The sequence below is a fragment of the Takifugu rubripes genome, chromosome 9, assembly GCF_901000725.2.
Source record: "Takifugu rubripes chromosome 9, fTakRub1.2, whole genome shotgun sequence".
Taxonomy (NCBI): Eukaryota; Metazoa; Chordata; class Actinopteri; order Tetraodontiformes; family Tetraodontidae; genus Takifugu; species Takifugu rubripes.
In genome coordinates, this window is record NC_042293.1 from 12,687,214 (window position 1) to 12,701,132 (window position 13,919).

The 13,919-nt window shown below is 47.2% G+C and overlaps 3 protein-coding genes across 4 annotated transcripts; 2 read left to right on the forward strand and 1 right to left on the reverse strand.

The window, feature by feature from the left end:
- Window positions 1-4,081: 4,081 nt before the first annotated feature.
- Window positions 4,082-7,626, forward strand: tmpob (thymopoietin b). Its single transcript, XM_003967643.3, has 6 exons — window positions 4,082-4,730; window positions 4,821-4,947; window positions 5,179-5,331; window positions 5,415-5,524; window positions 5,619-5,707; window positions 5,849-7,626. The coding sequence occupies exons 1-6, from the start codon at window positions 4,497-4,499 to the stop codon at window positions 6,228-6,230; spliced, it is 1,095 nt and encodes a 364-aa protein (XP_003967692.2). The 5' UTR covers window positions 4,082-4,496; the 3' UTR covers window positions 6,231-7,626.
- Window positions 7,627-8,599: 973 nt separating this feature from the next.
- LOC101075676 (L-lactate dehydrogenase C chain) lies at window positions 8,600-11,884 on the forward strand. Of its 2 annotated transcripts, none has more exons than XM_003967503.3 (8): window positions 8,600-8,755; window positions 8,940-9,076; window positions 9,750-9,867; window positions 9,966-10,139; window positions 10,254-10,427; window positions 10,528-10,645; window positions 11,103-11,226; window positions 11,436-11,884. In XM_003967503.3, exons 1-8 carry the CDS (start codon window positions 8,701-8,703, stop codon window positions 11,601-11,603), a joined length of 1,068 nt encoding a protein of 355 aa, XP_003967552.2. In that variant the 5' UTR covers window positions 8,600-8,700; the 3' UTR covers window positions 11,604-11,884. The 2 variants fall into 2 exon arrangements, with proteins under 2 accessions (XP_003967552.2, XP_029697686.1); XM_029841826.1 differs by lacking the exon at window positions 8,600-8,755 and adding an exon at window positions 8,783-8,801.
- Window positions 11,885-12,286: 402 nt separating this feature from the next.
- On the reverse strand, window positions 12,287-13,449 carry LOC115251003 (spexin-like). The gene is made up of 5 exons (XM_029841611.1): window positions 13,200-13,449; window positions 13,071-13,116; window positions 12,927-12,986; window positions 12,465-12,548; window positions 12,287-12,393 (listed from the first exon to the last, which is right to left on the reverse strand). Exons 1-5 carry the CDS (start codon window positions 13,260-13,262, stop codon window positions 12,338-12,340), a joined length of 309 nt encoding a protein of 102 aa, XP_029697471.1. The 5' UTR covers window positions 13,263-13,449; the 3' UTR covers window positions 12,287-12,337.
- Between the last annotated feature and the right edge of the window lie 470 nt (window positions 13,450-13,919).

Here is a 13,919-nt window from a genome sequence, read left to right on the forward strand (position 1 = left end):
CAGTGAGTTGCTGATGGGAGACCTGGGTCTGTGCTGCAGGTCAGTGGAGGTGTTTTTTTTCTGCAGGAGGAAGTCTGATGATTGTGTTTGGCAGACGGTAGCTCGCTAGCACATGTCCTTTAATCTGCATGAAATTATAGTTTTCATGTGGCTAACCTTGTTAGCCAGCATCTGCTTTTATTTGTGGTCGGGTTGTCAGGGCAAATGTCAGGTACAGGATAGTTTTACCTGCAGTGGTAAACAAAATAAAACAGGCCATTTATGTAAAAGGGCCATCGTTAAACAGAAGCTGATGTACAGAAGGTTCTTTAATTTAATGTCATAAACCCTTAAGTTTCCATAAAAACTAAAGAGGGTATTAAGATAATATCTATTGCCTGTAATAATGCTGTACAAATTGGAATAGAATGTGTTCAGATACTTTTGGTTGCACAATTTTGGTGACAGTTGTTTTCATAAACATGCTGAGACGTGTGTGGAGAACTCTGAAAAGGCTTAACACACTGCCCAATGCAAAAATTTCCACAAAGTCATAGCCCCCAATCCCTGTCTGCCATATTATAAAGCCACTTCCACTTAGTAAACCAAGCTGGTGTGAATGTGTAATAGAAAGTTTCTGATCCAGAAAGTCTACCAATAAAAAAAATAAAGAATTAGATGCCTGGAAAATTTCAAATTTGGCTAATTTACTGAGTCCTGACAGTGACGCTGCAGTAAAGCCGTGATCGTGAAAATCTTCAGAGAAATCCAGATCTAGTCTGGAGCTGCTGCATGTGGGAGCACAAAGGTTTAGAATTTTTTTCACCTGGACATTAATCAGTTGCTGCTTTAGGAGGACGTAGAAGTCAGCTATAGAGACGTAGCAGACAAGTGTGCACAGCAAAAGAGGGCGACAAAAAAAGGTTTATCACAGCCAGAGAAAGATATTTTCTACGTCCAAACTTGAATCCATAGATCAAATGGGAATCTCCTAGTCTCCTTCTCCTCTGTGAATATATGAGGGGGAACTCCAGCAGGTCGTATAGGCAGTGAAGGATTACGAGGATTTTTCTTCTTTTTTTTTTGTGGTTTGTTACATTTCACGCTCTAATTTGTTCAGGCCTATTAAACAGAGAGTATATATATACAGTATATATATATCCACTTACAATGTTCTAAAGTCATTTAAAATGTGCCGGTTATGTAATTTCACTCTCATTTCTGGCAATAAAATGCCAATTATAGCAGGCTAAACTCTGCTCACAAGGTCCAGATTAAATTTGTGAGTGTATTACATGTATACCTTACATTACATAATGCAGCCTATATGTTTACTTTGCATACAAGTTTCCCCGTCTGTGACCCAACGCGGAGACCGCACGGACATTCTCCATTCAAAGCATAAAGTTTCACACACAGTAGTATTTGTCTGGAGTTGGCCAAGGACAGCGTAGCCGTGTCTTCACGCTCGGGGGGGCCAAATAAAACAGGAAGGTTCAAAATAATCACAATTATGCAAATTTGAGGAATACAGGTGGCTAAATGTGGATTGTGGAGGAGCAGGGATGGTCTCATTTTTCCTCCTGCTGCCCTTTGAGTGGAGTTTGGATTGACAACAAATGAAAATATACTGTGTGAGCGCAGCCCGTTGTACTAAGGCCAGGACACACAAGGCTCAGCCTCTGCTGCCCGCATCCTATCCTCCTTTTTGCACAGGAAACTGCCCAGGACTTAATCTAAATTAGCCTGGCGCTGAATAAAAACATCCTCCGAGGACTACAGGTCGTGCAGGAAAAGCGCTTTTTTTTTTCTTTGCAGGCATAAAAATCCTAAACGTGCATTTTGCAAAGCAAAATAAACCTTCGCCCACAATTAAAACGACATCATTATTATATACAGCCGACTGTTTGGTTATTATATAAATCTGGACCGAGCAGCAGATGAACGCCCATGAGATGACAGGACTGTGATCATACGTTCTGCTGAAATTGAATAACTTTGATTAATTTTACAAGTATGTTTTGTTGTGTCAGTGGAATTGGATCAGACATTCTCCGGGTGGTTAATGTTGACTTTTCCTTAGCTACTTCTGCGGTCGGCTCAATTGGGATTTAGAAATGCTAAAAAATCCAAGATAAACTCAAGCGAGGAGTCGGTCCCGAACATTCTTCGAAGTGATCAGAAAGCCACACTTGTGCACGTTTTTGAAATTGTGTTCGAGATGTGCCTCCTTTTCCAACACGCCTCGACCCCTCAGCAACTCAAACGTCAGCACAATGTTCCTTGAGTACGCGGCTTTCCCCTTCCCATTAGTCCTTTTGGTCTCAGATGCGTCTCAAAGTTATTTACTGCTCGCACCAACTGCTCAAAATCGAGAGGAGCTATTCTATTTTAAATTAACTTATTCTGGGGGAAGAAAAGGGGGGAACGATTAAAAAGTCTGCTTTGATCATTTTTCAGGGGCCGTGACTGTTATGCTTAAAGAGGCGCTCTCTATGATTCTTGGCCCATGGCTTATTTTCTGTATAAATTACATACAAAGAAAGCTTAAGAGGTGTTTCTCAAGGGCTCAACATTTTTATGCATACACTCCACTGGCAAGATCCACCATGGAAAAGCTGAACTTCACTTAACGCGCCGTGTTTTCTCGCGGTTTGGAGCTGATGTGTGGATCGATTGCTCGGTTTCTGCAGCAGCCCCAGAACGGCAGCTTTGGAGAAGCGGTGAGCCACACGATGCCACCTCAAACCACTGTCGCCACGGCGGGAGGCGGGAGCGTCACCACGTAGTTAGGCCTCGTCTCAAGCCAAATCAGCCATCGTGGCAAATTGTGCGGTTGTCCTTGAACACAGCGCTGGCTGCCATTCTGCTTCATCCCTGCTTCATCCCTCAGCTTCAGGGTGGAATATTTATCCTCTCACGCTGCTGCTTGGCCGTGCAGCGGCGTTTGTGGCACGGTTAATTAGAATTAGGAAACACTGAACAACCTTACAGACCTCTAATGTTTGCTTATATGTCAGGGTCTGATACCAAATGTCAGCTTGTGCTTTTAAGAAGGCAGAAAATACTGCATAGAGGCGTTTAGATCTTTATTATGTATGATTTATCCAGTTGATTGTTCAACTTTTCCAAGAGGCCCAATGCCTTTTTCATCCATGTCCTCCAATCCATGAGCCACTAAAAATAATCATAAGAAAGGTCTTAAGGCTAATGTTTTTCCTCAATAAAGTGTCAAACATTTAATGTCCCATTACTAAACTAAAATTGGTTTTGAAATATTTGAATGTTGTGTTTTAAATATCGATTTTGATTCACAGAGTCGCCCGCGGAGTCCAGCGGCTCTTATGTACTTTAAAGCTAAAGACAAATGTCAACTGCAAAGAAATAGCACATGGTTCTTTAGTTCAGCACTGCTTTCCACCGCAAAACCTACATTTTACCCCATATACTGTATTTGAGTTGTTAAAGTCTCAAAAACAGACAAAACAAATTAAATAAAGACAGTTTCGAGGTTGTACAATGAAATCTAATGGTATTTTATTGATTTTGCATAACAAACGTTATGATTTCGGCCCTGCGGCTATAATGGCTTTGACATAACAAAAAAATAAGAAAAGATTCGTTTCTATTTATGTAGCGTGGCTGATGCTGCCCTCTTCCGTTGAAGGGTCAGACTTCATCTAAATTACTTTCATTTGTCTATATATGGCACGTTATATAATACGGAAAACGATTTTTGACATCATGACAATATATTACCCGTTATGAAACAATATTTCCGATAGCAAATAAACCAAAGTTAACACGTTCCCTGGAAGTAATCATAAATGTGCTATTAAGGGCTTTTAATAGAGTTTCCACCCAACTATAGTCCTCCAATTTGTTTAAAAACCACATTTATGTATGCATTTATATTGGAACGTGTAAGAGCAAAGCAACAAAGAAGTAAACTCCTCCAGAAAGGCATTTATGTTCAAATGTAAAGGAGTTGTCTGGGGGGGGGAACCGAAACCTGCTGTTTCTTTGTGGCGGCGGCCTGAGAATGGGCGAATCTGAGCGAACCAATCAGAGCAGCCCTTACTGGGGCGTTCCGACCAATAGAAGGAGCGTTTGTTCTGTGGCCCTGTTGCAGCCGCGGGGCGGACAGAAGCAAGCGGAGCGCTTGGAAGCTAAGCTAATTCAGTCATATTACACTCAGTCGTTGTCGCTGTTTGCGCCAATTTTACCGCGGAGTCCCGCGTTCATCCGGTGTCGAAAAATTTGAAATCACTCTTTTTATTTTATTTACTGCGCTGGGGAGCCCATCTGAGCGTTTATCTGAGTAAATCTGGTCGGTGGGGCTAATTGAATCGGCGGCGGGTAGGCGCCACTCGTGTTTGACAACAGTATTCCATCACGTTCCCGGTGTTTTTGTTTGTAGCCGCCGAGCGAGCGCGCTAATTTCCTCCAGCTACAAGCGGAAGAGAAGCTCGACATCGTCCTCTTCTTTCTTTTTTTTACCCCCCTTCAAGTTCATCATGGCAGAATTTCTCGATGATCCGTCGGTTCTGACGAAAGATAAGCTGAAGAATGAGCTGGTAGCCAACAATGTTCCGCTTCCCAGCGGAGAGCACAAGAAAGAAGTGTACGTGCAGCTTTATTTGAAGAACCTGACCGCGCAGAACAGCAAGAAGAACCCGCCCGTGGACACCTTCTCCAGCGACGAGGACCTGCCCGCCCCGGTGGTGGCCAACAAAAGTCGCTCTGGAAGAGTGAGTGTGTGTGTGTGTGTGTGTGTTTCTGCGTGCGTGTGTGCGCACCAAAGTGCACTTTTGACCTGAATTCGAACATTTTTCCCGCAGAAAGCAACCAAGAAGACAGATAAGCCCCGGGCGGAGGAAGAGGAGGAGGAAGAGGTGACAGATCTCACTGATGAAGATTTGAGACAACAGCTGGCGAAATATGGCGTGGACACGGGGCCCATTGTTGGTAAGGGCCCGAACCGGGTTTGCATGAGTTGCAGATGCAAATTACGTGTGTGTTTTTTTTTCCCGTTTAAACTGATTAAAAGTTGCATTTTCCAGTTTATGAGCAAGTCAATTAGTATTCCTATCACATAAGGTGATTTTTAAACAAAAACAATAGGTCAAAAATAAATAGATTTTACATTAAATTGCAAACTGTGTAATATTTTGGACTTTTTTTTAAATATCCATTCAGCCTCCACCCGCAAGTTATATGAGAGGAAGCTGCAGAAGCTTTTAGACCAGCCTCCTGGAGCTGAAGCCCCTGCAGAGGTCACCGTCCTCCCCAAGGCAGACAGCAACCAGAACGGCAACACAAACTCCGACCAGTACAGCGACAAGGAAGACGGTGAGCTGCGGCCGAACATCGAGATGGGTCGATGAGTTTGGGTCTCCTGGCTTGGTTACGATGCCCTTGCTTTTATACTTCAGAGGACCTCGCCGCTCCTGACGCGGAGCCAGTTCCTGTGGTGGAGAGGCCGGTGAGGAGCAGAGGGAAGCCCCCGGTGACCGTCAGAACCAGCAGCAGACGACAAACTAAAGTGAGGCCCCGTTTCCCCCCCCCCCTCCACGCTCGGACCCACTAATGCGATTTGAACCCGTGCTTATTCTCTTCATTTGTCGTGATTGCTTCAGTATTCGGTGGAGGAAACGCCAAAGAAGGCCAGCGACAGCGTTGTTGAAGATATCCTCGCTAACGAAATTAGCACACCGACAGGCATCAGGTAATCAATAACGATGGCACGTGGATCCCTTGTGGCACTAGCAAACGTTGGCGAGGCTGCCCCTCTCTCTCGTGAACATAGTCATGCTCGTGTGTGTGTGTGTGTCCGTTCTATAAAATAATTCAATTGTTTCCCGAACAGTGCGTCCTGCAGGCGTCCCATCCGCGGTGCAGCTGGCAGACCGCTGAAACCCACCGAATACTGGCTGAACGAGTCCAACGTGCAGCGCACGGTCCTGACCGAGAGCCGCTCGTACTCTGAGTCTCTCTCCCGGGGGGCCGGCGCGGTCTCCTCCAAAAAAGCACCGGCCCGGAGAGGCGTCCTCTCTCTCCTGCTGAAGCTCCTCGTCCTCATCGTGGTGGCCGTCTCCCTCTACTACGCGTACCAGAACCTGGATGCAGGTCACATCGACACCCTCAAAGGTCTCCTGGACAGCGTCGTGGTCCCGCTCCAGGGCGTCGTCAGCAACGCCGCCGACTACTTGGGCATCGCCGGCAGCGGCGCCGCCAAGACTGGCAAGTAAAGACCTGTCCAGTCTCCCCCGTTGCCCACGCCACCTCCCTACCACAAACGCAGCATAATTCAAGCGGTAAACTTCGCTCTCACCTCGTTTTTATCTACATAGTTGGACAAAGATTTAATTGGACTGATTTCTTTTTCCCTGTTTGGACTTCAACCCCCCCCCCCACCCCCCCTCCAAGAGGAAGCAGTAACTTCTGCGTAGCTCTTGTGGCAGTCGGAAGAGACTCCTTTTAATGTTGATTTTTTTTAAAATCTGTGAATTGTTTTGTGTCTTGTGTGTATTTAACCACTGTGTGTAGAAACAAGTGCAGAACGGAGAGACCAGCTAACTCCATGCATGGTTGTAGTCTTCGAGGGTCATACTGTAGCTCCTAACACTCTGTGCCAGGCAGGTTTTTATTTTTGTTTTTGTTTTATTTCCCGTTAAAGTGCCTGGACACTGTTAGCACTTAGCGCCCTCCAACTTTCTCCCGCCATCACCAGAACATCGTGGTTCTCTTATCAAATCCGAATCGGCTCATTAGTTTATAGACTTAGGTAGTGATTCGTTGTTTCCATGGTGCTCAGGTTGATTCAACTGTTTGTTGTTTTTTTTTTTATTATTCTTAAATGAGGAGACGTGATGTAATCAGGTTCTGCCACTGCATGAGGAAATTGACCCGCTTTCAGGTCCACGCCGTAATCTTCACGCACACGTGGGGCTTCACCTTAAGTCAAGTAATCAAATTCTGCTCACTATAATGTAATCAAGACGCGTGCTGCCGACTTGTCAAACTATTACCCATATAATTCCAAGTATCGAATGTTTCTTTGACAGTTACTCCTAACGAGAGCTCAAATGGCGGATTGAGGTCGGAATTGTTGATTTTTCTCGGTGTGTCCATTTGGGTTTACATACTTTTGTTTTATTCGTTGGCTCTGTTTTTGTTTTCCTTTTTATTTTCTTTCTCTCTCCTTTAATATATAGACTCCGATCCTTCAGTCCTGTAGCGGGATTGGCTGTTGCCGTGCACCCACATAGCCCACTTCACTGAACACACGTGGCAGATCTGCATTGAAGACGCGCACGGAAAAATTTAATCCGTTCCTTCTTTTTATTTTTTTGACACATTGGGGGTGGTGCATTCGCACGACGGATAATGAATTAATTTCTATTTTGATATTTTTCTAAATCGATACATTCAACTTTTTATAGCAGAACAAAGGTGATATTTTGCAGGTGTGACGTGAGGACACGAGTTCTACTGTATTTTAATCCGGGTCACATCTTATTCATTATCGGGCAGCTCTTCCACAATGGACAGAAATGATAGTGGTTATGTGGGTAAGGATTTTTAATGTTTATTTATGATAATGTAGGCGGTGTATCATAAAATAAACTTTGTTGTTATCAGAAATCCTGTCTTGCGTGGTTTACTTTAGGGACCGTAGGATTTATGAACGTCGGGCAAAGTTGCCCTTTTAGACTCGTTCCAGACAATTTTCCATCGAAGTGGCTGCTGACCTGCACTCGGGGATTTTGAGGGAGTAGTTGGAGAAAAGCTGACCGCGGTGACCCTGGAGTTCCAAACTGGACCTCACGGGGAGGGGGGGGTTGTGGAGGCTTAGTCAAATAAATCCAGGAAGCTGCAGCCTGACAACAACGCCGCGCTTAATCTCACTGTTGCTGGAGACAGGAGCGATAACTCGGGGTGAGCGGACGTGCAAAGCAACAGGTGAGATTTTGAACATTTGTGGATTTTGGTCTCGTTTCTGGGGGTGGGGATGGGGGGGCGAGGATATGCTGGTGTTTCTGCCGCCTCCAGATGTAATCAGACTGAAGCTGGATCAAGTCTCACATGTTTCCAATCCTCCAGGACGGCGGCAACCGTCACCATGCGTCGCCTGATTTGATTAACACTTTGCAATGGACCCCCCCCCCCCCCCCCCCCCCCCCTTCAAAATGACACACCAGAGTCTTTCAGGGGCGTCTGTGGATGAAGGTGTTTGCATCCATATGGAAGTGCTGGCGAATGTGGGGGTTGCGCAACAGGAGAAGCTTGCTTTTATTAAACATGTAATAATGACAGTTACAGTTCTGAGTTCTCGACACATTAAATTCTGTGTGTTTCAAAGTCTCACTCACTCTCTCACTCTCTCTCACTCACACACACACACACACACACACACCAGTAAGTGACAGGTAAACTACTGTGATCAACCAGATGGAGGCAGCTTTAAAGGATTAACGTTACTCATTTAGCAGTTAGCGGTCGGTCAAGTTTCCCATCCGATTATAGCGCTCCATCCTCCATTCAGGGAGGAGGAGGAAGAGGAGGGAGGGGAGCTCCCTCCGTCACATGTGCACCCGCTGCAGCTGCGCAGACACCTGCGTCCTCAAATGCCTGGACGGCACAGGCGCTGAGGCGGGTAGGACACTGTGGGTAGGGCAGGTTCTGGGAGGGCTGTGAAGACAGACGCTCGGGACCAAGATGCTGATTACGTGGTGGTATCTGTACCTGGCAGCCAGGAGCATCGCGAAAAAATGCAAGTACTGCCGCCGTCTCTGTGCGCGGCCGAGTGTGTTCTCAAGGTGAACTGTGCAGAAGAAGAAGAACAGTTCCTGTTTGAAAACAAGTCACGTCAGACTCGGTCGATGCGCCGACCATAAAGTCCAATGACGGATATTACAGGACAGTTTTCTGCTCTTCTGTGTCTGTTCCCTCCTCAGCGCTGAAAATGGCCTCCATCCTGCATAAGCTGTTCCACCCGCTGTTCAGCGGCCCGCCGGAGCCGCCCAGGAACAAGGTGACGGTGGTGGGCGTGGGTCAGGTCGGCATGGCCTGTGCCGTCACCATCTTGCTCAGGGTAAGAGGCCCCGGCTTCGCCTTTGCTCAGATTAACCCCTTCCCCGCTGGTCTGGCAGGAGGGAACTAATCCCCCCGGATCCTCGCGGACCAGCTATTGATCTGTTGGTGCCTGAGCTGACTTTCATCCCTAAACGTCTATAAGTGGCTCCAGTCATCACTGTGTAAGTCTAGGGTTGGTTCTTCACCCGTTCAGCTGCAGTGACGACCCCAAATTACCAAATTGTTGGTGGACAAGATGGCGGCTGGTTGGGTTCCCTGTGTTGGGCTGCGCCAATCCAGCAAGAATCTTGAAAATATCTCAACATCCAGGCTGGAAATTGGGTTTCTCACCTGGACAAATTGGTTACGGTCCAATTTTGAAGACCATTTACAACAATGTTTGAAGTTTGGGCCACTTTGAACGACATGTGCTTGTCAGCCAGCAACACTGGATGAGCCAGTAACCTTAACCAGGTCAGTTTTATTAAATATTTACTTAAGAACTGGAACAATCTGAGCTGGAACAGCCTAAAAAGGCAACTTTGCTTTTCGGTGACTAAACAGGACGTCAAACCATAAATGTGTTTGAGGTGCACATGGTTGAGCTCATGATGGGGGCGGCTGAAGCATCCCGCTCTATGGTGTTGGAGGTAAGATCGCTGACATCTGACCCCCCCCCCTTCCTCACGCAGGACCTGGCTGATGAACTGGCTCTGGTGGACGTGATGGAGGACAAGCTGAAAGGGGAGATGATGGACCTGCAGCACGGCAGCCTCTTCCTCAAAACCCCCACAATAGTCGCAGACAAAGGCAGGTTGAAACCCGAAATGCTGTCGTATTAGGATGCAGAACTGTCCCTCTCCTGTGGGGTCATTTTGGGCTTCCTCCTCCTCCTCCTCCTCCCCCAGACTACTCTGTGACAGCAAACTCCCGCATCGTGGTGGTGACAGCCGGAGTCCGTCAGCAGGATGGCGAGAGCAGGCTGAACCTGGTGCAGAGGAACGTCAACATCTTCAAGCACATCGTCCCCCAGATCGTCCGATATAGCCCCGAGTGCATCATCGTCGTGGTCTCCAACCCAGGTGCCGGCACGCCTTCACCCTGACCCCCCCTCCCACACACACACACACACACACACACACACACACACACACACTCGTAACACTCGCTCGCTCACGGTCGACGCTCTCCCACAGTTGACGTGTTGACCTATGTCACCTGGAAGCTCAGCGGCCTCCCCAAGCACCGCGTCATCGGCAGCGGCACCAACCTGGACTCGGCGCGCTTCCGGTTCCTGATCGCCGAGAAGCTGGGCATCCACGCCAGCAGCTTCAACGGCTGGATCCTGGGGGAGCACGGCGACACCAGCGGTGGGGAGAGTTTGCAGAGTTACCGTCGTCACGTGCGTGTTATGCTGCTGTGGATGAAGTTTGCTGCTTTTCTGTTTTTGTTTTATTAAATCGGTCTCAGTCCCCGTGTGGAGCGGAACCAACGTGGCCGGAGTCAACCTGCAGACCCTGAACCCAAACATCGGCACCGACTGCGACGATGAGAACTGGAATGAAACTCACAAGATGGTGGTGGACAGGTAGGCCTGAATTAACTGATTTTTATTTATTTAAAGTATATCCACATGTAGACAATTCTGAATTAGAACATGTAGTTATAGTTCTGTAAATTGTGTTAAAGCATTTTTACTGATATTAGAATACATATTTTCAGCATTTCTATTTATTTTAAAATTGAATGTTTTATTTTAAACGTTAATAGGAAACATATTTAATATACGCGGTGATTCTCCCCCTGGCGGATATTGTTAGAACTACAGCAGCAGAACTATAAATGGACCAAAACCATTGTTTAGTTGTGTCAAAGTTATATTATGTAATAGGTGTTATTGACGTTAAATTTCTAATTGTTCTAATTGTGCTGTATTGTGGATCTGTGTCTATACCTTCATCTCTTCTCATACCAGATCTGTAGCTATTACAATCTTGAGGATAAAGCAATTTATTTTATTTTTACTGTTGTTTTTACTGTTTCAGTGCCTACGAGGTGATCCGGCTGAAGGGTTACACCAACTGGGCCATCGGCCTGAGCGTCGGTGACCTCGTAGAAAGCCTCATGAAGAACATGAACCGGATCCACCCGGTTTCCACCATGGTGCAGGTAAGCGCCACTCCCGCACACAGTTACATTTTCAGCTACTTCCATTCAGCAGATGCATCCCCACATCCTGCGTGCACAGATGGAATTTAGCCAGAAGGCAGTTCAGCCCTCTAACGATGTCTGAAACAGTTTGGTTTTTGGCACCAGCTGAGTGATCTGGACCAGAGTTGGTGGTTGCCTGTAGTCGTATAGTTGTTTATGTCACACAGGGCATGTATGGAATCAACGAAGAGGTGTATCTCAGCCTCCCGTGCGTGCTGTACGGCGGGGGCGTGGCCAGTGTGATCAACATGACCTTGACGGATGATGAGGTCACCCAGCTGCAGGACAGCGCCAGGACGCTGTGGGACATCCAGAAGGACCTGCGGGACATCTGAGTGACCACCAGGGGGCGGTGTAGCGCACCTTCCACCTTAAAAAGCACAGTTTGAACCGTCACTCGGCAGCAGAAAACGCCAGACTCCGGGCAGATCCTCCTCCCACAGCCCCAACACTCCCACAGGCTCCGTGTGTAGAGCTTCACCCCGCAGATTTAGCTCTCCGTGCACATCTGCAGTCTAACCATCACATGAGCATCAACTGATTTGACCGTGTTGCAGTTTGACTGTTGCTTGTTTGCTCGGAGGCGTAATAAAGTATTTTTTGTTGGTCCTGAAAACAGAAACGTATTCATTTTTATAAGAGAAAATGAAGCGATTTGGTGCAAATGAAGACCTTGAATATAATTAATTAATCGGAAGTTCACACCGAAAAACTTTGGTTTATCAGACTGAATCTGTTTTTACAGGTTCAAATTGAATTTCTAAGGAAATCCAGTCAAATGAGTGTGGCTCTGCCCTGCTTAGACCTTTATATTGTTGCTTTGAATGGTTTTGCCTGTGACCTCAGGCTGACCCGAGCCCTGTCTGCTTCAGGCGGCCCCTGGGTGTCGACAGCGTGACGATGAATGGTGTTTACAGTTTTGTTTTTCTATCACTTCTGGTGTCAACCACTTAATTGCCGCCCCGGGCTGACAGTCGTGACGCCCGGTCATCAAAAGGCACAGCCGGACCATAGCGACAGCCGCTCACAAACCACCTTTTATTCACACAAAACGTTTTAATCGCACATTTTAAAGGGAGGAAGCCGGGGCTCGCCGAGCCGGACAGTCGCCTGCGTTTCCTCTGCCTGCGGGAGAGAAACCTGCATCAGATGCTGAGTCGGGCTGTTTTTTTAGAGGCGCCGTTGGGGAGCTTTACCTTCATCCACGGCCGCCTGCAGCAGCTTGAGCAGGAGCGGCGCCCAAGGCTGCCTGAGACCATCCTGGTTTGGGTCCAGGCTCCCTGCAGAGGAGCAGGAGCAGCGTTCAGCACGTTTTCCCAGCCCTCCTGATCGACTGCACTTGTTTACAAGGGTGATGAATATCGCCATGGCAACCTGCCGTCCAACCTCCCGTTGCTTTTCAGTCACAGCAAATCGGGTAACGGTCGAGCTGCGGGTTCTTTAATGCGACGTTAACGTTTCACATATTCAAACGTCACCAATAAGCTGCCGGTGGAACCAAGTTATCAACAGACGGAATAATCTATAAACTAGTGCCGAAGTGACACATCCAGGCCGCTCGTGCTCTTAGGGTGGATCGACCGACTCGGAGTAGATGCATTTAAGGTTAAAGTTAATCATTAGACTTAATATTTCTGATGTGTCGTGTCGGGACTCACCCAGATGTGCGGGGCTGTCTTTATCTCTGCTGGGGCGCTGCAGCAACACGCGGTGTCCCTCTGCACAAAACATGCAACACATCTTTCACTCTTTAAAATTAACAGGAGAAAAACAAAGCAAGTGTCTCCTTCATGAAGCCTTACGTGCTCCCTTCAGGTACAGGATGGCCTGAGGGCTCCAGTTCCTCCACTGTGAGGTGGGAGACAAGGGGGAGTCAGGTTATGTCAGCTAAAAATAGTCATTTAAACTGGAATAATTAAGGAAAAACCAACCTGAGGTGTCCCCCAACACTGAGCCACTAATGTGAGCAGCAGCACCATGACCATCAGAGGCATCTTTGAGGTCTGAGCAAAGGTCCAAGTCGATAATTCTCTGGGTTTTGATCTCCTCGGCGCACTTGGATCCCAGACTTGGATCTCCGACCATCCACACGTGGAGTCTGAGCCTCGGGTGACGCTGACACTTGTCCCCAGTCTCACCGCTGCTGGATTTCAACTCTCCGTGTCTCTACGCGGGGGGTGGTGACGTCACGATTGTTGTTGTTTTTCTCCCTCATCTTTTAATGAATGTTGCTGATGGTGACGGGAGGCGCGTCAGGGTCTGTGGGGGAGCACGAAGGAGGCTGACAACGTGTTGATGTTTTCCATCACTGGATGCAAAAGTCGTTAAAGTTTTCCCGCCTTGCTCCTTAACAATCTGCTCCGGGTTGAATGTTCTCCGGCTTTTAATTGGATGGAGTCAATTAAACATGAGTCACGTTTCGAGGTGGTGATTGATGGCTTGGGAACTTCCTTCAGCCTGTGATGGTGCCGCTCATTCCGCCTTTGGTAAGTTCCTGAAGTGTGAGAATAATTCACCTTTTTTTCCCCCCAGTGTAATTTCGACAATCGTTTGATTGCTTCTTTTTTTTTAAACAAAGAAAAACCGATTTATTTTGTTGTTTGCACACACACACACAGACACACACACGCTAGAATGTCCGTGCGTAATAG